Below are 27,994 nucleotides of genomic sequence, written 5' to 3' on the forward strand. Positions count from 1 at the left end.
ACTTCCTGCGAAGATTGCTCGACCACCAAAAGGATATCTCTGTGTATTTACTTGGAAAAATATTAGAGGGGGGGGTCTTGACTTTTTATTCACCCTTATATACCGGGTGTCCACAAAGTCTTGGTCTGATTTAATAGCTTTGCTGTACGAAACCCATTAGAGCCACACTTAACTTGTATGCCTTGTTTTGAAGGGAATATAATCAAGTTTTATTTAATAAAATTGGTAATACCGTAACACAGCTGATAGACAACAATACAATCATGATTCAATATAATAACAAATCAAAAATGGAGAGTTTACAAAAATGGTGAGAAATCAAAGTTTGTGTTGTTGTTTCACAAAACACAATCCTATATAGCAGTTCAACGACTATCCATTTAACTGGGAAGGTTAACAGACACAATAATTGTAGAATTTGGGGGAGCTAAAATCCCAGGACCGTGATTGAAAATGAAAGGGCCAGTCCAAAACTAATCTTAGGTGTGGGATAATGCATGATGAAATCATCGGATGATTTTTCTTTACCGAAGAAAATGTAAATGGGTTTGTTTACTTGGTTATGTTGGAGTTGTATGTAGTCCCCCAATTATAAGAACTGCAACTTATGATAATTTTCCAGCAAGAAGGCGCTACACCTCATTGGGCTAAATCCGTGAGGGATTTTTTAAATCTTCATTTTCACGGTCGCTGGATCGGGCGTGATGGCCCGACCAAATGGCCACCTCGTTCCCACCATGTAACCCCCAATGGGTTTCTTTTTGTGGGTATTTGTCAACAACATTGTCTATTCTTCCCTGGTTCATAATTTACACACACTTGCGGGATGGATTCAGGAATTCTGTGGTGTCTATAACTCAGGATATGCTGACCAAAACCTGGGACAAACTGAAAAGACGTCTAGAAGATCTGCAGGCCACTGGAGGCGCACAAGTTGAGTTGTGATTCGTTTGTACATAGTTATAAAATCTTAAGAAGTTACCTGTTATATTCGTAAATAAATCTTTATCCTACTATTACTCGTTTTCATACTATGCGGTTTCCTTATCAGACCAAGACTTTGTGGACACCCGGTATTGTTTCTTTATAGTATATTCAAAACACTATTGATAAGAAGGCATAAAGTATGTCTAAAGTTTATACAAGCTGATGTTTGTGTTTTTTATGATTTATTATGACTTGTGAGTAGTTGTAGGATTTGTGATTTTTTTTAAAGAGATCGATGTACTCCACCTAATAAAATTCGTTTATTCAAATTAAGCAATTAGTAGTTTTGAAACTTAAAGATCGACATTTAAAATGTCAAAAATAAAGAATATAGATAAGTAAAAAGCGGCGAATTAAGTTTATGAAAATGTTATTGGAAAATTTACTGATACTACAGTATTATATACAACATTTATAATCTGTCCAAACCAAAATGGCGGTTTCCACTACTCATTTGATTTAAAAGCCATAAACGTTCATAAAATGGAGTAGTATGGTTGAATTTGGTTTCCTAAAGTGTTGGTGGCTGTCTAAATATTGTATACACCATATCACGTATGCACACAATATCTATGTTTCAGGGGAAGAGTGTCTCAGGAACGATGAGTGCAATTCAGGGAAGATATGCATAGCTAAAAAATGCACAGATCCTTGTGATGGAGTGTGTGGACTGAGCACAATTTGTGTGGTACACGAAGGAGATCCTTTATGTTCCTGTAAAACTGGCTACGAAGGAGACCCGTTTACGGAATGTAAGCCAGGTATGCAGGACTAAATTTACGAATACAAAGAAAAGGATGTCAAGTTGGACGAATAAAACACTAGAAGAAGCAGTTAACATATAGTTTTATTTATTCATCTGCTCTTCATAGTTGATGAATGCAAATGCTTCGAATTTTGTTGTTACCTCATTAAAGTAGGTAATATAGAAACTCCCTAGATTCTGCAGTTTTCAAACCATTAGGTAGTTTTTCGTTCATAAGGGGCCAGGGTGAAAGGTGGATAAAAAACATCCCACTATTTTTCACTAGATAAAAATGTCTTCATTTGCATTTGGTAATTGGAAGGGGTGACTAACAGGTTTTTTTTTTAGGAAATATCACACAAAGTTCAATAGCTTTCGAACAGTAATTTTTATAAGGCTGGGAGTCGTGCTATTTCTTCCAGGGTTAATGGGCCTATACTAAATATCAGTTCAAATTGTTTGGGTCGTTTTTGTAAAAATTAGATTTTTTATTTTTATGAGTATTTAAAAACCACAAACTAATTCAACACTTCAAAAATAACATCTAAAGGTACTATGGATTAGTAAAACCATGACCACAGGTGTAGTCATTAACTGTGTACGAATCAACCCCCTCAAGAAACACACAAACGCAAGAACTTATTTTCTTTGCTTTAGGAGGACCCAAAACTTATAAACTCGTATATTTTGACAAAGACAACATTTCCTCTATATTATAAGGATAGGAGGATAAAGTAAAGGGAGGTTTTAAATTTTATTCGAAACCCCCTTTTATAATACGACAACACTTTTCATCCTGTTGTAGCTGTTATCTTTTAATGGCTTTGGCAAAATCGATTGATTGGGACGGGTGGCGTCGTCCTGTAATCCAACTACTAGGAGGTCACGAATTACGGATATTTATAGGCATGCACTGTGGATGCGATACTCCCTGGTGTGGATTAACGTCCGCACGGGTGATTACTACGACTATCTCTAGTACTATCCTGATAATTAGACCAATTCGTATATACCAAAGGCAAATATGTGGTTTGGATTCCACTAAACTGTAGGTACCTTAGTTGCCATTAGCTGTATGGGCTATTAATTAACAACTGTGTCTAAGGAATATGTCTGCCTTACACTAACAAGACTACAAGATCACGCCACTCATCCTACACTCATCTACATTCATACTTGGCTTAAAATACCTACTTTGTATGGTCGCATTTTCATTGTAATGTATTAAAAGTATTAAAGTACAGGGTGCGGCAAAAAAACCGATCCATTTTATTCAGTGCACTGTTCAGCGACAGGCCGTCTGAGGGTGGTAAGAGTAGGCTTGTGGAAAGCCTATATAATGCCATTTCTTGTAATCATAGAGCAGTGGTTGTATGAGCTACGTGCGGTTGTTATCTAGTAGTTTTTAAAAAGTAGTAAATCAGTCATTGCAACTCAGCAGCAGTTCCGTACTTTTATTTATTAGGTCGACATGGAGAGGTTCCATCGTGATTATCTGTATGGATAACACAATTAAACAGGTTATTATTCTAATTATTCTGTAGGGATAAAAATTAACCTCAAAATTCGTGTAACTGAGCAGTCAGGCATGTTCGGCAAGCCGCTTGTTTTCGGGCGGGCCTGCGAGGACTGTTTTCCACAGCATAACGAATTCTATCGAATGTTAGTTGTCTTGCATCCGATTGACTTTGGACGGGCTGTCAGCTTCCTTTTCAACGTGGAAGCCGCTGTTGTAAAGTTAGTAAGCCACCAAATTATTGTGATACGCAACGGAACTTCTCCATGTCGCCATTGTACATACATGTACTCCATGTATATTGAATGAATACATGAAACTGCCGATGCCGCTGAGTTGCAATGAATGAATTCAATACTTTTTAAAAACAACTCCATAGCAACCGCACGTAGCTCAGGCGACCACTGCTCTATGACTACAAAAAGTGGCATTGTGTAGGGATTCCAACGAGCCTACTCCCACCACTCTCAGACGACCTGTCGCTGAACAGTGCTCTGCAGAAAACAGGTCGGTTTTTTGCCGCACCCTGTATTAAGTATTGTTATATATACAAATTTAACACTAAACTTTTTACTACATACCGTGTTTAAGATATGTTTATATTTATAGTTGATGCAGAATGCACGGACGACTCCATGTGTACAACAGACAAGACCTGTATTGGTCACAAGTGTGTAGACCCTTGTATGGATCATTGTGGCATTAATACTGTGTGTAGAGTGGTCAACCATCGACCAATGTGTGCCTGCCTCAAGGGATTCTCCTACAGTATAGGCAAAGGCTGCCTTCCTGAGAGTAAGAAATTATTTGAAATGCTGAAACCTAACTTCAAAAATTTAAATTGATTTACTGTTAGGATATTAGATATTACTAGATTATAAAAGGGAAGTGATTAGGAATGTTCTGTGAGCAGATTCGACGAGTGTTTAAATAATAGCTTAACCTGCAGACTGTCATGAAGCATTGCTAGAGTAAGATAAGAGAGATAACCAATTGTAGTGATGATAGGCGTGAGTCTGGTGAGGTTTAGCCACGAAATGCAAAATATTCCTAGTTAAATATTTTCTTATGCACATATGTTGGTGTATCGGTCCAACAGAACGTGTTGGATGGCCCCAATGTGTTATTGCATGGTTCTTATTTTGCCACAATGAATGCTAACATGTCAGATCAGAACGTGTTGGATGGCTCCATTATGTTATTGCATGGTTCTTATGTTGCCACACTGATGCTAATATGTCAAAGCAGAACGTGTTGGATGGCTCCAATTTGTTATTGTATGGTACTTATGTTGTCACACTGATGCTAATATGTCATAGTAGAACGTGTTGGATGGCTTCAATTTGTTATTGTATGGTACTTATGTTGCCACACTGATGCTAACATGTCAGATCAGAACGTGTAGGATGGCTCCATTATGTTATTGCATGGTTCTTATGCTGCCACACTGATGCTAATATGTCATAGCAGAACGTGTTGGATGGCTCCAATTTGTTATTGTATGGTACTTATGTTGCCACACTGATGCTAACATGTCAGGTCAGAACGTATTGGATGGCTCCATTATGTTATAGCATGGTTCTTATGTTGCCACACTGATTCTAACATGTCATAGCCGAACGTGTTGGATGGCTTCAATATGTTATTGAATGGTTCTTATGATGCCACACTGATGCTAACATGTCAGGTCAGAACGTGTTGGATGGCTCCATTATGTTATTGCATGGTACTTATGTTGCCACACTGATTCTTACATGTCATAGCAGAACGTGTTGGATGGGTTCAATTTGTTATTCTATGGTACTTATGTTGTCACACTGATGCTAACATGTCAGGTCAGAACATATTGGATGGCTCCATTATGTTATAGCATGGTTCTTATGTTGCCACACTGATGCTAACATATCAGAGCAGAACGTGTTGGACGGCTCCAATTTGTTATTGTGAGGTACTTATGTTGTCACACTAATGCTAGCATGTCATAGCAGAACGTGTTAAATGGCTTTTAATTTTATTGAATGGTACTAATGTTGCCACACTGATGCTAAAATGTCAGAGCAGAACGTGTTGGATGGCTTTATTATGTTATTGCATGGTTCTTATGTTGTCACATTGATGCTAACATGTCAGAGCAGAACGTGTTGGATGGCTCCAATATGTTATTGAATGGTTCTTATGTTGTCACATTGATGCTAACATGTCAGAGCAGAACGTGTTGGATGGCTCCAATTTGTTATTGTATGGTACTTATGTTGCCACACTGATGCTAGCATGTCATAGCAGAACGTGTTAAATGGCTTTTAATTTTATTGCATGGTACTAATGTTGCCACACTGATGCTAAAATGTCAGAGCAGAACGTGTTCGATGGCTTTATTATGTTATTGCATGGTTCTTATGTTGTCACATTGATAGTACGGTGCAATTAGACCTAAACCGGGACATCCAAAAAAAAAGTTTCAAACCAGCGCCAAATTGTTGAATAGACTTCCCTCAATGTGTAAAAAAAAGTTACACTGAATTGAGTGTCGGGTTTGGGGGGGAGGGGGTAAAAATGGGGTTAAAATAGGACATTTTTTACTTTTTCACAAATACCTCAAAAACTGTGCGTTTTTCTTTAAATACAATGAATTACAAAAATAATCTACATTAAATTTCGAACAAAATGATACCATACAATACCTATCTACTATAAACGGTTCAGGAGATATTGGGGGGTAAATGTGATTTTTCCTTAAAATTCTAAAAAAAATTGGTTTTTAAATAGTGAAAAACCATGGACACCCATAGAAAAAGTTTCTAATGAGTGCCAAATTGTTCAATAGACCTCCCTTAATATGTGTAAAAAAGTTACACTGGTTTGAGTGTCGGATTTGGGAAGTAGGGTTTAAAGAAAATGGAGTGAAAATAGGACTTTTTTTACTTTTACGCAAATACCTCAAAAACGGTGCGTTTTTCTTAAAATACAATGAATTACAAAAATAATTTACAGTAAATTTCGAACAAATTGATACCATACAATACCTATCTACTATGATCGGTTCAGGAGATATAGAGGGGTAAATGTGATTTTTACTGATGCAATAAAAAATTGGCTTTTTTAAATGGAGGAAACCCACGGACACCCATAAAAAAAGTTTGTAATTGGTGCCAAATCGCTAGGTAAACCTGCCTTAACATGTGTAAAAAAGTTACACTGATTTTCCTGCCAGTTGCGGGTAGGAGGGTGTGAAAACGGTGTAGGGAATTTTATTCATAGGTAATTTTGTAAATGTTTTATGTGACACTTTTTATTTTCCTTTTTAACACATATATAGCGACAATTTAACTAATGACTTACCTACCTGAAACAACAAATCTACCTAGATACGTGAACACAGTGAACTTTCTACCGTTTGAATTCATAAGTGTGTTTTATCATTGATTATTTATTAAGTAAAAATATCCGTGTTACAATAGTTATTTTCCTACAGTCACCCGACAAAGTGGACTTCCTTGCACATATTATATTTAGCAGATTATAGTACAGAAAGCTGCTAATTGTTGCATAGACTTACTTTTGTCGCAGTTTTTACGTTGTCGTACGGTTTTCCCTTTGTCGCACACCAGTATTCCAACCAAACAACACAAAACAGCGTGCTTTTATTATGCACGTAATCCGTGTACGCTTGGAAATAGGCTAGCAACACTTATGACAAATTTGTAAAATTTTGTGTTTTTAGGGTCAAAAATGGGAAAAACCTATCTTTACCCCATAAAACCCCCCATAAACCCCTGTTCCATACTTACTTCATACTTCTTCCCTTCATCTTTGACCAGTGACACTGGATAGATGGCGTCAGCATATGATGATGACCCATAGTCCGATCATGCTGGTTGGCGAACTCGTTCGAATAAATGTAGGTTTACACGTTTGTACCAAATTTCATCAAAATCGGATCATTTTAGCGAATTTCCCTATAGGGAAGTAGCTATTACCGTAGGTGGCACGGTAAGACCTAGACCCGGGACCGATTGACTTTTTCATTTTGATGTCCCCAGAGGCCAAAAACACCATTCGTTCAAATTTTTATATATGTATATATATATATATAGACATATATATATATATATATATATATATATACGTCCGTGAACGCGATAACTTGAGTAATTTTTGTCCGATTTTGATGAAACTTGGTTTAAAGGTGTAAAGCGGGATAAACTTGAATGAGTTCGCGAACCAGCACGATCGGACCATGGGAACGGGGCTTTACGGGGGGTTTTATGGGGTAAAAATTGGTTTTTCTCACTTTTGACCCTCAAAACAGAAAATTTCCCGATTTCTCTTTAGACCTTTTTAAAGAGCTTAAAAAAACAAATAATTTAGTATATAAAAGTATTTTTGTTTTATTGTTAGTAACGGAGAAAATTTAAAAAATTGTAAATTTAAAATTCCCATGTTATTCTTATGGAGAATATTGTCAAATGTTGTAGTTTGCTTGTTTATGGATATATTTTGATCAAACTTGGCAAATTTATTTATTTTGTACTAAGCTATCAATATTTTACTCAAAAACACACTTTATTAGTTTCCTTGTAGCAGCAAACCTAGGTACTCGTTAAACCTAATGTTATAAAATATATTTAACTGAAAATCAATTCAGACAAATGGAAATTCGCTTAGTCGGCAGGTTTGCTGCAGCGGGGGTATTTTAGTTTTAAAAATAAAAATAATTTCAGGGTACTGAGTTAGTATGCTTTCTTTATTATTTATAATAGTAGCCCTTTATCCAAACAATTGTATATATATATATATATATATATATATATATATATTAATAAATGAAATAAATAATTAAACATTTAGTACCCTTTTTTAAAGTTATTAATTTATTAAATAAACTTACATGTTTCGGCTCTTAGGCCATGATCACAGTTATGAACAAATCTTATAGATATGAATTTGAACGGATGGTGTTTTTTGCCTCTAGGGACCTCAAAACGAAAAAATAAATCAGTCCCGGGTCCAGGTCTTACCATGAGTACTACGGTAATAGCTTATTCCCTATATGGGAAATTCGCTAAAAACAACTTTTAGAAAAAATCACATTTACCCTTTAATATCTCCTTACCCGTTAATGGTAGATAGGTATTGTAAGGTATCATCTTGTTCTAAATTTAATGTAGATTATTTTTGTAATTCATTTTATTTTAAGAAAAAGGCACCGTTATCGAGATATTTGTAAAATAGTAAAGAACGCCCCATTCCCCTCCCATTTCTCATAAACCCTTCTTCCCAAATCCGACACTCAAATCAGTGTAACTTTTTTACACATATTAAGGGAGGTCTATTGAACAATTTGGCACTCATTAGAAACTTTTTCTATGGGTTGTCCGTGGTTTTCACCATTTAAAAAACAATTTTTTTATTTTAAGAAAAATCACATTTACCCCCCAATATTTCCTGAATTGTTCATAGTAGATAGGTATGTATGGTGTCATTTTGTTCGAAATTTAATGTAGATTATTTTTGTAATTCATTGTATTTTAAGAAAAAACGCACCGTTTTTGAGGTATTTGCGAAAAAGTAAAAAAAGTCCTGTTTTCACCCCATTTTCACCCCCTCCCCCCCAAACCCGACACTCAAATCAGTGTAACTTTTTTTTACATATTTAAGGAAGTGTATTCAACAATTTGGCACTCATTAGAAACTTTTTCTATGGGTGTCCATGGTTTTTCACCATTTAAAAACCAATTTTTTTAGAATTTTAAGGAAAAATCACATTTATCCCCCAATATCTCCTGAACCGTTCATAGTAGATAGGTATTGTGTGGTATCATTTTGTTCGAAATTTAATGTAGGTTATTTTTGTAATTCATTGTATTTAAAGAAAAACGCACCGTCTTTGAGGTATTAGCGAATAAGTAAAAAAAGTCCTATTTTAACCCCATTTTCTTTAAACCCTACTTCCCAAATCCGACACTCAAATCAGTGTAAATTTTTTACACGTATTAAGGGAGGTCTATTTAACAATTTGGCACTTATTAGAAACTTTTCCTATGGGTGTCCATGGTTTTTCACTATTTAAAAACCAATTTATTTTAGAATTTTAAGGAAAAATCACATTTACCCCCCAATATCTCTTGAACCGTTTATAGTAGATAGGTATTGTATGGTATCATTTTGTTCGAAATTTAATGTAGATTATTTTTGTAATTCATTGTATTTAAAGAAAAACGCACCGTTTTTGAGGTATTTGTGAAAAAGTAAAAAATGTCCTATTTTAACCCCATTTTTACCCCCTCCCCCCCAAACCCGACACTCAAATCAGTGTAACTTTTTTTTACATATTTAAGGAAGTGTATTCAACAATTTGGCACTCATTAGAAACTTTTTCTATGGGTGTCCATGGTTTTTCACCATTTAAAAACCAATTTTTTTAGAATTTTAAGGAAAAATCACATTTATCCCCCAATATCTCCCGAACCGTTCATAGTAGATAGGTATTGTGTGGTATCATTTTGTTCGAAATTTAATGTAGGTTATTTTTGTAATTCATTGTATTTAAAGAAAAACGCACCGTTTTTGAGGTATTAGCGAATAAGTAAAAAAAGTCCTATTTTAACCCCATTTTCTTTAAACCCTACTTCCCAAATCCGACACTCAAATCAGTGTAAATTTTTTACACGTATTAAGGGAGGTCTATTTAACAATTTGGCACTTATTAGAAACTTTTCCTATGGGTGTCCATGGTTTTTTACTATTTAAAAACCAATTTTTTTTAGAATTTTAAGGAAAAATCACATTTACCCCCCAATATCTCTTGAACCGTTTATAGTAGATAGGTATTGTATGGTATCATTTTGTTCGAAATTTAATGTAGATTATTTTTGTAATTCATTGTATTTAAAGAAAAACGCACAGTTTTTGAGGTATTTGTGAAAAAGTAAAAAATGTCCTATTTTAACCCCATTTTTACCCCCTCCCCCCCAAACCCGACATTCAAATCAGTGTAACTTTTTTTTACACATTGAGGGAAGTCTATTCAACAATTTGGCACTGGTTTGAAACTTTTTTTTTGGATGTCCCGGTTTGCTCCTTTTTTAAGCTAATTGCACTGTACTATGATGCTAACATGTCAGAGCAGAGCGTGTTGGATGGCTCCAATATGTTATTGAATGGTTCTTATGTTGTCACATTGATGCTAACATGTCAGAGCAGAATGTATTGGATGGCTCCAATTTGTTATTGTATGATTTTTATGTTGCCACACTGATGCTAAAATGTCAGAGCAGAACGTGTTGGATGGCTTTATTATGTTATTGCATGGTTCTTATGTTGTCACATTGATGCTAGCATGTCATAGCAGAACGTGTTGGATGGCTCCAATATGTTATTGCATGGTTCTTATGTTGTCACATTGATGCTTACATGTCAGAGCAGAATGTGTTGGATTGTTCCAATTTGTTATTGTATGGTACTTATGTTGCCACACTGATGCTAAAATGTCAGAGCAGAACGTGTTGGATGGCTTTATTATTTTATTGCATGATTTTTATGTTGCCACAAAGATTGTAACATGTCATAGCAGAACGTATTGGATGGCTCCATTATGTTATAGCATGGTTCTTATGTTGCCACACTGATGCTAACATATCAGAGCAGAACGTGTTGGACAGCTCCAATTTGTTATTGTTAGGTACTTATGTTGCCACACTGTTGCTTGTATGTCAGGTCAGAACGGATGGCTCCAATATGTTATTGCATGGTTCTTATGTTGCCACACTGATGCTAACATGTCATAGCAGAACGTGTTGGATGGCTCCAATATGTTATTGAATGGTTTTTATGTTGCCATACGGATGCTAACATGTCATAGCAGAACGTGTTGGATGGCTCCAATATGTTATTGCATGGTTCTTATGTGGCCACACTGATGCTAACATGTCATAGCAGAACGTGTTGGATGGCTCCAATATGTTATTGCATGGTTCTTATGTTGCCACACTGATGCTAACATGTCAGAGCAAAACGTGTTGGATGGCCCCAATATGTTATTGCATGGTTCTTATGTTGCCACACTGATGCTAACATGTCATAGCAGAACGTGTTGGATGGCTCCAATATGTTATCGAATGGTTCTTATGTTGCCACACTGATGCTAACATGTCAGAGCAGAACGTGTTGGATGGCTCCAATTTGTTATTGTATGGTACTTATGTTGCCACACTGATGCTAACATGTCAGTGCAGAACGTGTTGGATGGCTCCAATATGTTATTGCATGGTTCTTATGTTGCCACACTGATGCTAACATGTCAGAGCAGAACGTGTTGGATGGCTTCAATTTGTTATTGTATGGTACTTATGTTGCCACACTGATGCTAACATGTCAGAGCAGTACGTGTTGGATGGCTTCAATTTGTTATTGTATGGTACTTATGTTGCCACACTGATGCTAACATGTCAGGTCAGAACGTATTGGATGGCTCCATTATGTTATTGCATGGTTCTTATGTTGCCACACTGATGCTAACATATCAGAGCAGAACATGTTTGACGGCTCCAATTTGTTATTGTGTGGTACTTATGTTGCCACACTAATGCTAGCATGTCAGGTCAGAACGTCAGAACGTGTTGGATGGCTTCAATATGTTATTGAATGGTTCTTATGTTGCCACATTGATGCTGGCATGTCAGTGCAAAACGTAATAATAATTAAAAATAATTAAATATAGACCGACAGAAGTGCTGGGGTTAGCATTTGGTCTGGCGTCCACCGCTAGTAGTGCCATGTAGTTACGGTACATAACGCTGCATCGTTTGCTGGTAGCATACGGTGAGGAGCCAACGACGGTAACGAATCAAACATGCTCTAGCGACACATAGCGGAACCGTTCTTTGACTATTTTATTTTTATTCTATTTCAAATTTGTCTATGCTCCAACCCTCAAGCAGTTCTACACCGCTGCAGCGTCTGCTGGTAGAAGGCTGCAGGCGAGGAGGAGCCGACGACGGCAGCGAATCGAATACCGAGCACGCTCTAGTGCATCATCGTGGAACCTTCTTTTGACAGTCTATATTTATTCTATTTAAAATTTGTCTATGCTCCAACCCTCAAACAGTTCTAGTATTGAATTTTTATTTTCCCCTCACTGGCATCCTAGAAAGACGATTCGACATATATTGGATAGTTCCAACAGCTATATATTTGTAATGTTCTTGTGTCACAGGGATCCCGGAATGTCAGACTCATTCTCATTGTCCGGAGGACCGCTCATGTCGTCTGCAGAAGTGTGTAGATCCTTGTGAAGACGGAGTGTGTGGCAATAACACAGAATGTCACGTCAAGAACCACTACCCTGTGTGTTCATGTAAAGTTGGGTATAAAGGAGATGCCTTCAATGAATGTGTGCCTTACAGTGACTGTGAGTATAATAGAAATGATGTGTCCCAACCATTGACTATATATCTGTAGGTATAGTCAATTGTCCCAACACTGTAGCCCATTGAAGCTATACAGATCATCATCACTTAGCGTTTTTACTTACTATTGTCCACCCAAGGCCAGTATCACACTTTTAATTAGTCATCTCACCAGATAAGTGAACAGATTTCCTAGGTAGTTTTACAGACAAAGAACGTGAAACAGTTTTACTACTCCACTCTCACTTGCAGTTGATGCAGGATGTTAGTTTGAATAACAAGAAATTACAGTAATTTTATTTAAACTAGAGGTCATCCGTAGGTCGAAAACTCGACCAAAAATATGTAATTAACAGATTTCTCAATTATTACATGTATACAAATTTGAACTAATAGTGTTTTTGGCCTCTTGGGACATTAAAATAAAAAGCTAATCGGTTCAGGCTCCAGGTCTTACCATGCTACCTACGGTAATAGCTACTTCCCTATAGGGAAACTAGCTAAAAGCCAGCTAAGTCAAAGCACTTTCTAAAACAACAGTCTTTTGAAACCGTTTAGAACTTATAGATCCAACCATCACAATTTTAAAGTCAGTTCAGTTATAGCAGTTTCAATTCAATGACCCATGTTAGTATGTCAGTTTTTAGTTTTGTTTTCGATGATTTACTAAAAGAACGAGTCAATTTTGTAGTTTAAGATCGAAATAGCTTAGATTTACAATTGGTGAGGTTGTTGCAGGTTCAACTGACAATAAGGAAAACATACAAAAACCAATTAAAGGGAAAAAAACCTTCATACTTGTCAATGAAAAGGTAAGTATACTACGTTTACCACTGCAAATCCTGAAAACTCAAAATTGTTTTTTTCTCTTGAATTTGTAACTTGAATGTTATAGCATAAACAAATTTGTACATTATTAGTAAAGCATTTCTTAATTTGTTTCTTATAATTGTTACTCAACCATTGAAATATGTGTCTAAATCATTTTTTATATTAATTTAGTACAACACAAAAGAATTTTCAATAAAGGAAGTAGTATGATCTTAATTTTTAATGGAGCCGTACTTAATTTTAAGCCGTAGATTGGAATCTTTATTCCTGTGTGGACGAGCGGAGTTCAATGATGTAATTAATTGTTTTATTTACTATGCAATGTAAGAAGTCTTTATAGAAATTAAATAATGATTTGTGAAAATTTCAAGAAACTATTTTGAAGCCAAAAAATCAGTAAATAGACCAACTTGTTGTCCATTTATGTGTTGCAGAAATCATGGTGGGACGCCTATTCACACTGCGAATATCGAGGAATGAATCTGGCGGCAATCGAAAATGATGACGAATGGAACAATTTTGCTTCAACCATCGGTAGTAAGTAGCTTTTTAAACACATAACCACGCTCTCCCAACAACTTAGGAAGAGGTTTTAGATACAATCAAAAGCTAAAAAAACTAGAAATCGGCTTTTGTTGATGAAATATCCCCCTTATTATTAAAAAAAGTTGCAATTTACATAGCAAAGCCCTTATACCATTTAGTCAACGTTTTATTTTTGAGTGGTTAATATACCCAAGCACTTAAAGGTCTCTGTAATGAGATCAATATTCAAAAAAGGTGACCCTAAGCTTTGCAGTAGTAACAGGCCAATAACCGTTGTATCAGCCTTTTATAAGGTATTTGAAAAGATAAACAGGATGTGGAATTTTCTAGAAAGAAAAAAAAAACATTAAGTGTACGGTCTTAAGCGGAAAGCCTGACGGCGGTTTGAACACAACAAAGCTAATTCTGGTGCTACCGTTACCTTGTCGGGTGTCTCGAAGGTGGATGATGTCCGTCTCGTCCATGGTAGTGTGTAGTCCAGGGGGTGGAAGCGGTGTAGACAGCAGCGGTGTAGACCAAGGGTGCGGGGGCAACAACAAGGGAAATGACTAGCACTGGTGAAGTTAAAAATGAATGATATATTAAGTTAAGAAAAATGAAGACTGACATAAAATGAAGTTAATTGTGAAACAATGAGATTGAAAGAGTGTATGTAAAATGATGTAGGTATGTACGGACGTCTGCCCGTGACGCCGTCGGCAATGCTAGTGAGAAGCGTTTCCTGTAGTCGGAGTGGGGACGATTCGCCGTAGATAACGTTGGGCAAGGTTAGGGTAGCACCAATCTAGGTACTTTTAGTAAGTACTACTTATAGACTAGCATCTCAGTTTCCCCACCCGCAAAATGATGAGAACCTTTTCTGCGAAAGAGTGGGGGATTGTGGGAGAGCCCCTCACGTCGATTTAAGAAAATCTTTAAAATTGATTTTATAATATTTTTGTGAGAAAATTAACTTTTTAACTATACAATTAATTTTAAAATATTTAATTATAAAATCAAACTGTCATAACCTAACCTAACCAACCAAACTTGCTGATAATATAAAAAAGATATAAAATAAAAATCGAATGAAAGTTTACTTATAATTAACTTTTAATTATAAAATTAATTTTAAAATATTTAATTATAAAATTAAACCGTCATAACCTAACCTAACCAACCAAACTTGCTGATAATAGAAAAAAGATATAAAATAAAAATCTAATGAAGGTTTACTTATGATTAATTTTTAATTATAAAATTAATTTTAAAATTTGTTATTATAAAAAATAAAATTATAAATGCCTCAAATTCTAACAAACTGTTAAGAAGTATTCGCAATCTAAGCAAAATCTTGGACCGGCGGGATTCGAAATGGGGACCTCCAGATTACGAGTCCGAGAAGCTATCAACTACGCCACGAACCCCGATGGAATCATTGAAAATAAATACTTATACTAGATGTAACCAGTGGGCTTTGCCCCGTTTAACTTCTTAATTTTTAAGATTATCTCGTTCGCATGGCTCAATCACGTCCTGGTTGAAGTTTGTTCGCTACGCCCACTCACCTTTAGGTTGGAGCTTGTTCGCTGCGCTCACTTGCCTTCAGGTTAGCTCGTTCGCTACGCTAACTCGCCTCCAGGTTGAAGTTCGTTCGCTACGCTCACTCACCTTTTGGTTGCAAATTAGCTGTTGTCATAAATGTAAAAGAAATAATAGTGCTGCAAATAAGAATATGCCTATATGTTAATCGTTAATGTGAGCTATCATCATGCCAAATTTCAGCCCAATCCGACCAGTATTTTTCGCGTTCACTTGTCACAAACATACATCCATACATCCATACATCCAAACTTTCTCATTTATAATATTAGTAGGATGGCAATACAATCAGGGGATTTTTTGTTTGCAATGTGGGTGACTTCCGCATATATGACGGGAATAGCACACTTATGTATTTTCCTTTTAGCATATTTCATGTGTTCACTATTTTTTATTGTCCTAAGACGCTAGGCACGAGCCTGGGATTGTTTTTCACATTACTTCAGGCTAGACCTACGGGTTCCGGCATTATCACTTAGATTAAATCCATTGGTGACTTGGCGGGGATCGAACCCGGGACCTCACGGACCGAAGTCCCGCGCTCTAGCCACTACGCCAGCTCGCTCCCCATGTGTTCACTATTAACAGCTGTAATTAATACAAATTATTCTTCTGTTTAAGTAAACAACATTTTTTCTTCATGAGGAATACATTGGGATTTTGATGGCCTGTGGGGCAAAGCCCGAAAACCTTTATTACAGGAATTGGTGAAAGGGGCGTCTATACAAAAATTGCTTAATTTTGACACATCGTTTGTGAAAATCTGTCCATTATTAACGGAGTAGTAGTGTTTCGTAGAAATGCCTTTACGTATTATATAAGGACTATAGTGCACATGTTGCTCGAATTCGAGCAATTGCAAAGTATTCCAGGCGTTATTTTAAAACGAATAACAGTTATAATTTCCGATTACTTAAAAGAGTCAATTAAAAAATAATGTAATCAATCACTCCACTTCAGTTATCAAAACTGAAAATGAACTCACTCTGAAAACGAACGCTTTTGTGTGTATCATATGTGTTCACTATGAAAAGCTGTAGTTAATAATACCAATTATTCATGTAATTAGACCTAGTAGGCTAGGTGCGCACGCAGATTCACCGAAGGATTCACCCGCGCAAATAGACGACGGACAGAGTGCAGTGTAGTGTTGCGTTTGCCACCAGCAGGACGTCTACTTTTGGATGAGTACTAGTATAATGAGTAGAGTATATAGTAGGGGTTGGCAAAGGGTGTAGGCTAGGGCAACGAACTAGTCAATAATTATGTAATTTTATAAGTTTACTGAATGGTCGTGATCTGGTGATCAATATTCAAAATTTATGAAATTTATATTTGAATTCACGTTAACTACACCTAGTTACTATTACGAATCAGAATAAGTCCAGTTATATAATTATTACTCTGTTCACTATATTAAATTATATATACAGGTCCCGGAACTCTCTACCAATATTTTAGGGCATTGCTCCTGGGAAGGAAACATAACTTACACATCATATTTAAAATGTCCGGAAGTCCTTAGTTAATCACACAGCCGCCATTTTGTTTTTTTTCAGTTATTATTTTTTTCTAAAGAATGGTTAAACATACGAAATGGAAACTTTGCACAAACATTTATGACAACTAGACAAAGCTGCCAAAAAATTATCACGATTTTTCAAATTCATAAAACAAAATGGCGGCCATTTAAAATTTTTGTAAAATCAATGTTTTTTGAGTTATTTAAGAAAGAAAATTTTAAATGGCCGCCATTTTGTTTTATGAATTTGAAAAATCTTCATAATTTTTTTGTAGCTTTGTCTAGATGTCATAAATGTTTGCATTTCGTATGTTTAACCGCATTCTTTAGAAAAAATTAATAACTGAAAACAACAAAATGGCGGCTGTGTGAGTAACTAAGGACTTCCGGACAATTTAAATATTTTATTTAGGTATGTTTTTTACCCAGGATCAATGCCCTAAAATATTGGTAGAGAGTTTCGGGACACCCTGTATATTAAATAACATAAAAGCTGGCTGTGATACGCAGCTAAGGTATTATTGTGCACTTTGACGAAGTAGTTAGCTTCTTTCCAGTAGAGTTTGAACAACGACAGGAAATTATGTGATTTAGTAGTGGTTAGTGGAAGATATATTGGGCCCAGGTATCTTCATTTACACTCCTACTACTGCATTTCACCACACCACATACAAAATTTCATCAAAGTCAGACAACAGGTGTAGTCTGTAGCACTGTACACATCCAAACACAAGTATTTTAATGTCAAGGTAATGTGGAAATTGTATGTAAGTTGCTGATACAGTTTATTTTATTCCACCTTAAGATATAAATATCGTTTATGTTGACAGATAAAGTTTTGGACGTTAGTGCATGGATTGGTGGTAATGACGAGGGCGATTATCCATATTTCCAATGGAGATCCACTGGACAACCACTTTCATATACCCATTGGAGGGCTGGTTAGCCTAGTGGTTTTTTCCACTGTTTGGCAGCTTCCCGTGAGGGATTTGCTAACTACGATTGTAACCAGTTTCGTAGTTTTGTATGTGAACTAAGTAAAATCGATGGCTGAGAAGTTAATCACTAAATCTAGATCATAGGCACGCAATTTAATCGATGATTATCCTGTAAAGTAAATATTCCAAGTTGTATTTATTTGTATATTTTCTCTTAGTTATTCTTTCTTTTTCTTACCTATACAGCCATAGCAATTTTTTATCCCTGATCCCAATCAAATAAAGAGAAATGTCAAAGAAAGTTATTCATCTTTACTCTTTCTCCCCTACACGTAGCATATACTTACTATGTTGAACTTTCTATGTTGAGAAAGTTACTAATCATCAACACTTTTTGTTTGAGTTTTTGATGGTTGTGACCGTTTTGGTAACCCTTGATCGGCAAAACTTTCCCTCCCTGCCACAGCAAACCTGCAGGCTTTGGTTGGATTTATCACTAAAACATTCCCTTGATGTTGTCAAATTCATTTTCTATTTCAATAACATTAATATAAATAATTAGATCTCTTTAGGTTTGCTGCTAACCTGACTCCATCTACTCAGGTACCAACCAAGGTAATCAGTTATCGACACTGAGTTTCCCGAGGGCAGTTACTGAACTACGAGAGCGCAAAGTACGTCATTGCCGCTCGAGAACTAGAGAGGTAATGATTGTTTGTGCTCGTTATACAAACACGATTTTTTCTACCACCATAATTAACTTATCACAACACACAGATTAACTTTTTGTATATATATATATATATATATATATATATATAATGTCATTTAGGTCATGTTTGCCTTTTGGATATGTTATTTGATTGCAAGTTATTGTTGGGTTATTAAAGCACCATCTCCGTGGCAAACCAAAGTACTCATTAAAATCAATGTTATTTAATAGGAAATAAATCTGGCAAATTTAGGGAATATTTTAGTAGAAATATAGCCAAGTAAATGGAAATTTGCTCGGTCTGCAGGTTTGCTGTAGGAGGGGTATTTAAATTAATTTAACGATTACTAAAAGTGTTATGCAGTAAAATACAAAATTTCAAGTTTAAACTTATTAAATATAACAGCAGTATCCTTAATTAATAGTTTTGGATTCAAAAGTATTCATCAGTTTAAATGAAAACAAATCATTTTCCATAAGGATGTTATGGGGACTTTAAAGATAACCCGCAAGATGGGACAGAGCCCTGATGAAATTTCTCGAAAGAGCTTCTTATTGCACACCTATAGCTTAGTTGGAACCTCCATTACAATTCCTGAGTGATTGGTATTTGTTTTTATATGATTTATTATATTATTAAAGTTAATGAAAGAAAATGTTAACATAAACATATTTTCATTCTTTTACAATCACCAACACTAATTTTGATTTATTTGTAAACAGCTGCATCAATAATAAAACATCATATGTTTTTAATGCAGACCAAGGACCATGTTAATATTATATCAATCATTTTAGCCTCTGGATTGCTTATATATTAATTGATATTATAAGGCCTTACCTTAGCAATCCTGTTTTTTGATCCGAAATTAATTTCGGGCCCGAAGGTCCATCATCAGTCGGAATCTAGTAGACCAAATTTTCTAAAATAGAATCCACCCTTTGGGTTTCGTAGAAAGTTTCACAACATTTAAGACAGTACAAGTCATAGTCAATTTGAAAAGAGTAAAACAATTAGGGTTAAAAACCATGGTTTTTATAATGTCAGATAACCTCACTTTGGTTAGAGAACCTGTTGCTGGCAACTGAATCCTGTTGATTTTGACAGTTGCCAATTACTAATTACCAATTACTACTATAATTACTTAATTAGTTACACTATAGCCTACACATACGAAAAACTGTTCTAAAATTTACAATTAAAACATAAAACGTAAAAGAAATACTGAATATAAATTAACTAAAAAATGTAAATACCTTACGGTATATATATAGTGTTTTTGAATTCTATATAAACGATTTTGGGAATCTTTCCTGATTCAAAATCATTGTTATTTAACAGTGTGAAAGTGCCTACTTAATCCAAGCTCCAAGGGGTATACTTTCGTTACCACCATACTGAAAAAAATCAACTGTTTTCAATACGTATGTGTTGCAGATGTACTAATGAATATCTCTGTCAGTCGAGGATCTATGTTCTACCAATAGAAATGAAATGAAAAATGTCTTTATTTAGGAGGCAAAGTTAGGACTTGTGTAAGTCCTCTCTACCACTTAACCTCTAAAACATAAATAAATAAAACTAATTCACCTATATAAGTAAATTTAAATCATCTTAAGTGTTACATTAAATGAGTAAACATGAAGAAATTAAATTTAGTAGATAGTCAAAAGATCCCATTCACAAAAGCAGCCAACAACCTCTTACACCAGTGCCAGAGACTCACTCATGCCTGCTGCTCAATATAATAGATTTAATCTCTGACCCAAACCTCGCACGGTTTTCTATGGATTTGATATGGTCAGGAAGAGAATTCCACATTCGAATTGCAGATTTGTTGAAAACTGTTGACCGGTGAATTGGTGTGGATAAAAGGTGAGAGCCTGTACGAGTGGCACGGGTGCTGATGTCAGAAATCAAATGGAAGTTGTCTGATAAATAATTGGGAATTTTACTATTGATAATGGAGTGCAGAAGACGGAGGGTGTGAAATTCCCGAAGTTTATTTAACTTCATCAATGAAAGCAGGTTGAAATAGGGAGTTACATATGGTCATATCACCTAAGGCCAAACATGAATCTGATACAGGAATTCTGCGCTCGCGGAAGTCTACTAGAAACTTCATTAGTCAAGTAATTTGATCACCACATCAATTACAAGTGGAATTCGCTTGTTCAGACCAATTCAAATGTTTGTTCATTATGAGTCCTAAGTTTTTTCGCAGTAGGTGAGATCCTTTACGTCAAAGTTAAGTCGTGGTGCAGTGAGTAAGTTAATTTTAGTCATTAGCCTGAGGTAGTCAACAACCATCCCGTCCGTTGTTTGTGGCCCAGTGAGTTATCGATACAATGTCAATGTTCATGAGTCGTACAGCAATATCCATCTCGTCTACATTGAATTGGGAGTAAATCTGTACGTCGTCGGCATACAGATGGTAGTGTGAGTTAGTGATATGTTCTATGATGTCATTGATGTAAATTGAGAACAGTAGTGAGCCAAGAACAGATCCTTGAGGAACACCTCTAGTAATATGCTTCCAGGTAGAACATTTGTCACCGACTTTGACACACTGCTGACGATCAGATAAATAGGACTCAATCCAGTCAACACAGTTGTCAGAAAAACCAGCCAAGTGCAGTTAGGGAGCAAAAGAGGATGGTATACGCAGTCAAACGCCTTAGCAAAGTCAAAGGGGGTTAAAATTGTGACCTGTCTATTATCCATTGAACGGCGGATGTCATCTGTAATTTTCAACAAAGCAATGGTTGTGCTATATTTAGTGCGAAACCCAGATTGAAAATTTGATATGATTTTGTTCTCTTCCATAAAAATTGAGAATTTATCATGCACATTCTTTTAAGGCATTTAGAAGGGTAGGAAGAATGCTGATTGGTCTATAGTCAAAAGGGGTATTGGGAGATGAAATTAGATGATATATGGAGCAAGCATATTTATCCAATACTTTCCAAAGTCAATGCTCCATCTCGTTAACGTAAATGAGATGCATACTTGCAGCATCCAAAGTCGGTGCTTAATCTGTTTCTCGTAAATGATATATCTACTTGCAGTATCCAAAGTAAATGGTATATTTGGTTCACATGAAAGGAATATATTTTTGCAGTATCAAAGTCAATGATACGTCTGGTTCATGTAAATGAAATGTCTACTTTTAGTATCCAAACTCAATGCTGCATTTGGTTTACGTAAAATAATTGTCAACTTGCCGTATCCAAACTCAATGGTACATTTGGTACTCAATGGTTCATGTAATGAATTGTCTCCTTGCAGTATCAAAAGACAATGATATATTTTGTTTACATTAATGGAATGGCTATTTAGAGTATCTAAAGTCAATGGTATATTTTGTTCACATAAATAAGACACCTATTTGCAGTATTTAAATTCAATAGTACGGCTGGTTCACTTAAACAGAATTGTCTACTTACAGAATCACAACTCAACAATACGTTTGGTAATCAATGGTTAACTTAAATGAATTGTCTCCTTGCAGTACCAAAAGTCAATTATATACGGTTTACATTAATGGAATCGCTATTTAGAGTATCTAAAGTCAATTACCTGATTCCGGCGACCCTAATTATTAGTTAGAAATTTTTTGTTAAAATTCCAACTTTACTCGTTACTCAACTATATAAACTCGATTGTTCTTCCCTCTTGTCTATCTATCAATAATATTAAAACGAAACAGTGTTTTTTAATTTCACGATTCTGAATCAACCACTCGACGGATTTTCATGATTTTTGTGTTGAAAGAAAGATAATTTTGAGAACTAGGGAATGTCGAAGCCGTAATTTTAGTTTAGGGCCCCAGTTATTTAGAAATTAAGTTTTAATTTTTGAAAAGTCTAGCAGCCGACGCCAGGATTCTAAACTAGCTTTTGGTGTATTATAATTTGTTTAACATAACAGCTGTAAACATTCAGCGTTTGTAACACAAATTCAGCATTTGGATAAAATTAAAAGACATACTAAGGGTTGACTTAATTATACTATGTGTAATGCTAATCATTGATACGTTCAATCCTTCGATAAGAGGATGACAAATTAATTAAATATACATAGTAAAATACTAGGATGTTCAAATTATTTTTAAAGCAATCTTTGTAATCTTCGATTTGTTTTAGAGCAATATAATTTGTTTTAACTAACAGCTGGTTAAACTATGGAACTATGAGGTTATTTTATTTACTCTTATTTTGTCATTGATTATAGTAAATAAGTAAGATTAGTAGAGATAATTAGACCACAGTTTAAAATAGTTTACACCAAAATTAATTAAACCACAGTACACATCGAGGCTTACACGAGTCTTAAATAAAAAAGGATAAATGCAAATTATTTTACTGCTCCACTTTTCAAGGAAAGATTAGAAAAATAACAATGTTTACATGTTTTAATTCTTCATGGTAGCTTTTTGTTTACAATTATGTTTGTCTGCTTTAACTTTGTTTGGATTAGGCCCGGAAATATTTATGTCACAAAAAGAAGATAAAGAATAATCAGGAATCATGATTTTAAATTACCACCACAACCTCAGCCGGGTTTTATACAAAGATAAACAGATGGATGACATAGATTGAACACAACGTCAACATTGACCAGGATACTACAATTAGACAAACAATCCTTTTATGAAATCGTGTTCAGTTGTGGTTACGTTTGGGGGTGCCTATATCAGCGCCCCCAAACGTGAAAATATCACTTTTATTTTAACTATGAATATAATGTAGTTTAAATAAACTAATATGGAAAATTACGATGTACATTTATTCAATGAGGGTGGGTAATTATAAAGGATAGAACTGATAACGGTATGGATAATAAACATTGACAATTACGTCATTAGCTTTACTAGCGTGTATGTATAATTCCTTTACATTCCTGCTTTATATATTCTATATACTTTTTATATTCCTGCTACATGTGACCAGTTCTCTTTTTCAAATGAACTAGGTGAAACCCGTCGAAATCGACGGTTATTTTCAAGGATTACGCTAATTCATCTAACTGCGATAAATTGAGTGAAATTGTACATATTTTGAGCATTTAGCATTGTTTAAAGATTAATAAGTGTAAAAACAATAATGATAGTTACCAAATATGGTTGATCATTCAATGAATAAAATATCTCCCATACTGTACGTCATCGGAGTTATTAGTATTTTATCTGGTATCTCATCGTTTGGATTAAACTTTAAATAGTATTAAAATCGTATTGGTGGATCTTTTGTAGTTAAACACTTCCGTGATTTCATCAGTGTAATGCAGATTAATCTATGATTTTATTTGAAAAAAATATCTCTTTGTTGGGAAGACACGTTCTAACTTCAAAGGGAGATATCCATTACAGTACAGTGTAAGTTTGATTTTTCCTTCGTCACGTCGCGTCAGTTCATATCGTACTTCTGTGCTAATGAATAACCCTCTACTGTATCACAGTTTTGAGAAATTTGTTGTGGGGTTACTGTTAAAGCTGGAATTCCTTGACATGGGGGATTTCAGTTAGTTGTCTCAGCCATATCAATTACATCAAGTTGTCAATATAATCTCTCTACGGAATGTGAGGTGTAGTGGAATATACTTGAAGTGAAGTTGGCTTTTATTCTTAAACTGTTAGGGGCCTCCTCATTTATATGCGGCTTCATTGACAACAAATAATGCAAATGACATAGCAATGGGACATTTCCAAAAAGAAAAAATACTGTAAATTTGCTGTTACGTAAATATTGACGTTTACATGCATTGTTAATCAACGTATCTTATAAAGGATGATGTGATCTAGTTTAAAAGGAATATGACCTTTCTGTCATGACAGTAGCTGCTTAAATATTATTTACTCATTGGGCCATATTTACAGCCAAAATTTTGTGTTATTTTCAATAACATATGGGTAAGTTACATAGATTTTTTTTGCTGCTGATCAGTGCACTTTAAGAATATATATTTTGAAGATAAATTAAATGGTTATTGTTGCAGAGTAGCGCTAGTAAACATGCACAACCCTTTTCGTTAGTCTAATAACATTCAAAGGCTCTAAGAATTCAAGTTCTTATTTGTATAGGTACATATTTATATTATGTTTTCACTAAGCTGAATGAATACATCGAAGTAACCTCTCTGAAAAGTCGGCAGTATATTGCAGTTTTCCAGCTTAATGACGTTATTTATCATGCAAATATTTCTACATAAATATTGTAAAATGTTTTATCCGGTTGCTGTAAGCTACTATTAATTTAACAAAATATGGACACGGCTCAAATAGGGACCTTGCCCTTCTGCACTTGTAGGCTATTATTTTGTATTGTATTATACACAATTTAATATTTTTCCAATGATTGAAAACATGTATGACAATAATCTCATGAACCTATGATGATCTGTCTAGAACAATATGATAAAAATAAAGACAAAAATGGTGAAAAGGGCAGTCACCAACCCGTAAAATAGATATAAGATCAATAAGAAATAATTTTAAAAATTACTGTGATAAAAGGATTTTCCACTGATTTCGTCATGGTATATATTGCAAAACATAACATGATACGGAAAAAAATTAATTTTAAAATCAGAAAATAACATTGCAAATGCTTCTTTTGGACAATAATTCAGTAACTCCCAATTAATGTGTCTTGTTTAAAATACAATTTATAAATTAACAGCTGTTTCATTAAAAAGTATTATCCACATGGCCAAAATGTAAACAAATCTGTAGAGGGATCTTTAAAGGCTTCTGGGGCAGAGCCCTAAGGGAATTTACTTCGTTTTTCTTTTGATAACCCATCTACAGACCAAGACCTTTCTTTTGACACCCCTACCAAGTTTCTACGCCCAGCCGTTCTCTCAAATTAGTGGAGACAAAGTTTCCAATTAAATTTTTAGATTCCCCCATGTTAATCTTATGGGAGAAAATCCAACTTTGATGAAAGATCCTGCCCAAACTAATAAAGATATCAAAAAACTAAAAACACTTTGCAAAATTACAGATCAGGGCAATTCTTTTGACATTTTAACCATCAAAATCGGTCCAAAAATGAGGGAGGAGTTCTGTTCACAAAAATCGGCTTAGCGTATTATATATATAGATGTTATTTGAACCAAACAGCTGTTACAAAACAAACTGTTATTGTTTTTACTTTTCTTTGTTTACACTTTTTATTTAGCAATTAATGCAGTGAAATTGAGGATAGGTTTGACGATTAGTTTTGATGTTAGTACACCAAAGTTAAATGATGTGTACTGTGAATTTTATTGAATATTATCGTTTTATTTTAGGTCGTTTCTATTCAGACCTACTGGAAATTGTGTATAGTAGTTGTATTGTGGTGATAATAATTATTAATGAAGAGGCAGGTATGCTATGGAAGGTAGTATCGTTGACTATATACTTCTCAATTGACTATTACTCTCTCTACTGTAGCACAGAAAACATACTACTATTCTGTGACTGTAGGCTACTTATAATCAGTGTGCGTCTGTGCGAATCGGCTGCCTCACTTCAACGCTTTTCACATCATAAAAATTGCAGAATTGCTGTTTTACTGTAAAGTTATCGGATTTAAAATGCATATCGTATAGGCCGTATCAGGTATATATTATGATGGAATAAAACATATTTAGTCACACAACATTTGTTTACAAGATGATTTTTCACATTAAAACTGCAAGAAACTTTGTCTTTATATGTGTAAACTAGCTGATCTGAATTGTACACGGTTTTAACTGACTACTGAATTCCCGTACGTAGGACGGGCTAACACCTCGTTCTGTATTAATTTGAAATGTGGTAGTTTATGCGATTCGTTGACTAACACATGTTATGTATATTCTGTTGACCTATTCATTAATCTAGCCAATGTTCATTTTCATAAAATTTTATTTCACGGAGGGGAAATCCTTAAATTTGATTTGGATAATTTCAGATTAATAACTTTCCATAGTTGGTTATTATGGCTGTTTTTCCAAAATTTCATGCGGATCACTTCAGGAGGAGTATTTCAAGTTCAGGAGGAGTATTTGAAAAAAAGCAGTAGTTAAGTATAAAAGCTTTGCTCACTCCGATCAAAAAATATTTAAATTGCCAATGATAATATGTAAAATACCAACCACCGGAAATCACAGTAGCACAAGTGCTCCGCTGTTTCCCTCTGTACAGTGTACAACACTGTCAATAACAAACTACAATTGAGGTGAATGCTTCTTATTCTACAAACTTAGTATAATGTTAGGTATAAGTCTAACACGAACAATCCAAAGTCTCTTTAGATCAGTCGAACTCGTAAATAACATACAAACATACAAAGTCTTTATTGAAAGGTCAAATGTGATACAACGCTATCTGAGGAACAAAGTACAAGTAAAGCTAGACAACAGTTTTCAGTTCAGGAGGTATAGTTGGACAAGATGGGTTCGAGAATTGTGTGTTTGTGTCTCTTGGTGTTATTTGTGGATAAGTCGAGGTCTCAGCCTGTAAACAACACCACTACAGGTAAATATTCAAGTTAATTAAGCAAAGTTAACGTATTACCAGTTACGTATTACGTGACAACGTATTGGGCCTACGTATGCCAGTGCTACTTTGTCAAATTTAATGGGGCACTGACAGAGTATACTTACTGATATAAGTTACTGATCTCTGTCCAATACACCCACTTTTAGTTTAGCTAAACTGAAAGAACAAGTTATTGTAAACTAAAGGTGCGTGAAAAATACTGGGTATTTTCTATAGTTTGGGCCATTTAGGGGAACCAAACAAATTGTTAAAAACTCTTCTATCTCATAATTTCAGTAAACTATGATATTATTATTTTAATAGAAGTTAAATAGATGTCAAGAAAAAATAGACAGAAAATTAATATTATTGGGATAGATTTACATTGACCAAAGAATACTCTCAGAGTTATAGTGTAGTGATAAAGTTTCCCGAGCAAAGCTCGGTCCCCAGGTACTATCCATAAACAAGCAACTACGACATTTTACAATATTCTCCATAAGAATAACAAGGGAATTTTAAATTTACAATTTTTTGAATTTTCTCCGTTACCAATAACCGTACAAAAACACTTTGATATACTAAATTATTTGTACTAAATTTTATTTATTACTAGCTATAACCCACGGACTTTGCCACGTTTAACTTCTTAATTTTCAAGATGATCTCGTTCGCATGGCTCAATCACGTCCTGGTTGA

General features: G+C 34.9%; 2 protein-coding genes across 8 annotated transcripts in view; both read left to right on the forward strand.

The window, feature by feature from the left end:
• The first annotated feature begins 1,480 nt into the window (after positions 1-1,480).
• LOC128982004 (rh5-interacting protein-like) lies at positions 1,481-18,378 on the forward strand. Its single transcript, XM_054401034.1, has 6 exons — positions 1,481-1,748; positions 3,858-4,043; positions 12,463-12,657; positions 13,394-13,467; positions 13,921-14,023; positions 17,966-18,378. Exons 1-6 carry the CDS (start codon positions 1,481-1,483, stop codon positions 18,079-18,081), a joined length of 942 nt encoding a protein of 313 aa, XP_054257009.1. The 3' UTR covers positions 18,082-18,378.
• Positions 18,379-27,190: 8,812 nt separating this feature from the next.
• The window catches only part of LOC128982006 (vascular endothelial growth factor receptor 1-like), a 137,284-nt gene continuing 136,480 nt past the window's right edge, over positions 27,191-27,994 (forward strand). For all 7 annotated transcript variants that reach the window (XM_054401039.1, XM_054401038.1, XM_054401037.1 and 4 more), the window contains exon 1: positions 27,191-27,292. In XM_054401039.1, the coding sequence (XP_054257014.1) occupies positions 27,208-27,292 (85 nt within the window). In that variant the 5' untranslated portion in view covers positions 27,191-27,207. The remainder of the gene's footprint in view (positions 27,293-27,994) is intronic.

The sequence above is a fragment of the Macrosteles quadrilineatus genome, unplaced genomic scaffold (genome assembly GCF_028750875.1).
Source record: "Macrosteles quadrilineatus isolate MER2022 unplaced genomic scaffold, UCM_ALF_1.0 Scaffold_77__1_contigs__length_550361, whole genome shotgun sequence".
Taxonomy (NCBI): domain Eukaryota; kingdom Metazoa; phylum Arthropoda; class Insecta; order Hemiptera; family Cicadellidae; genus Macrosteles; species Macrosteles quadrilineatus.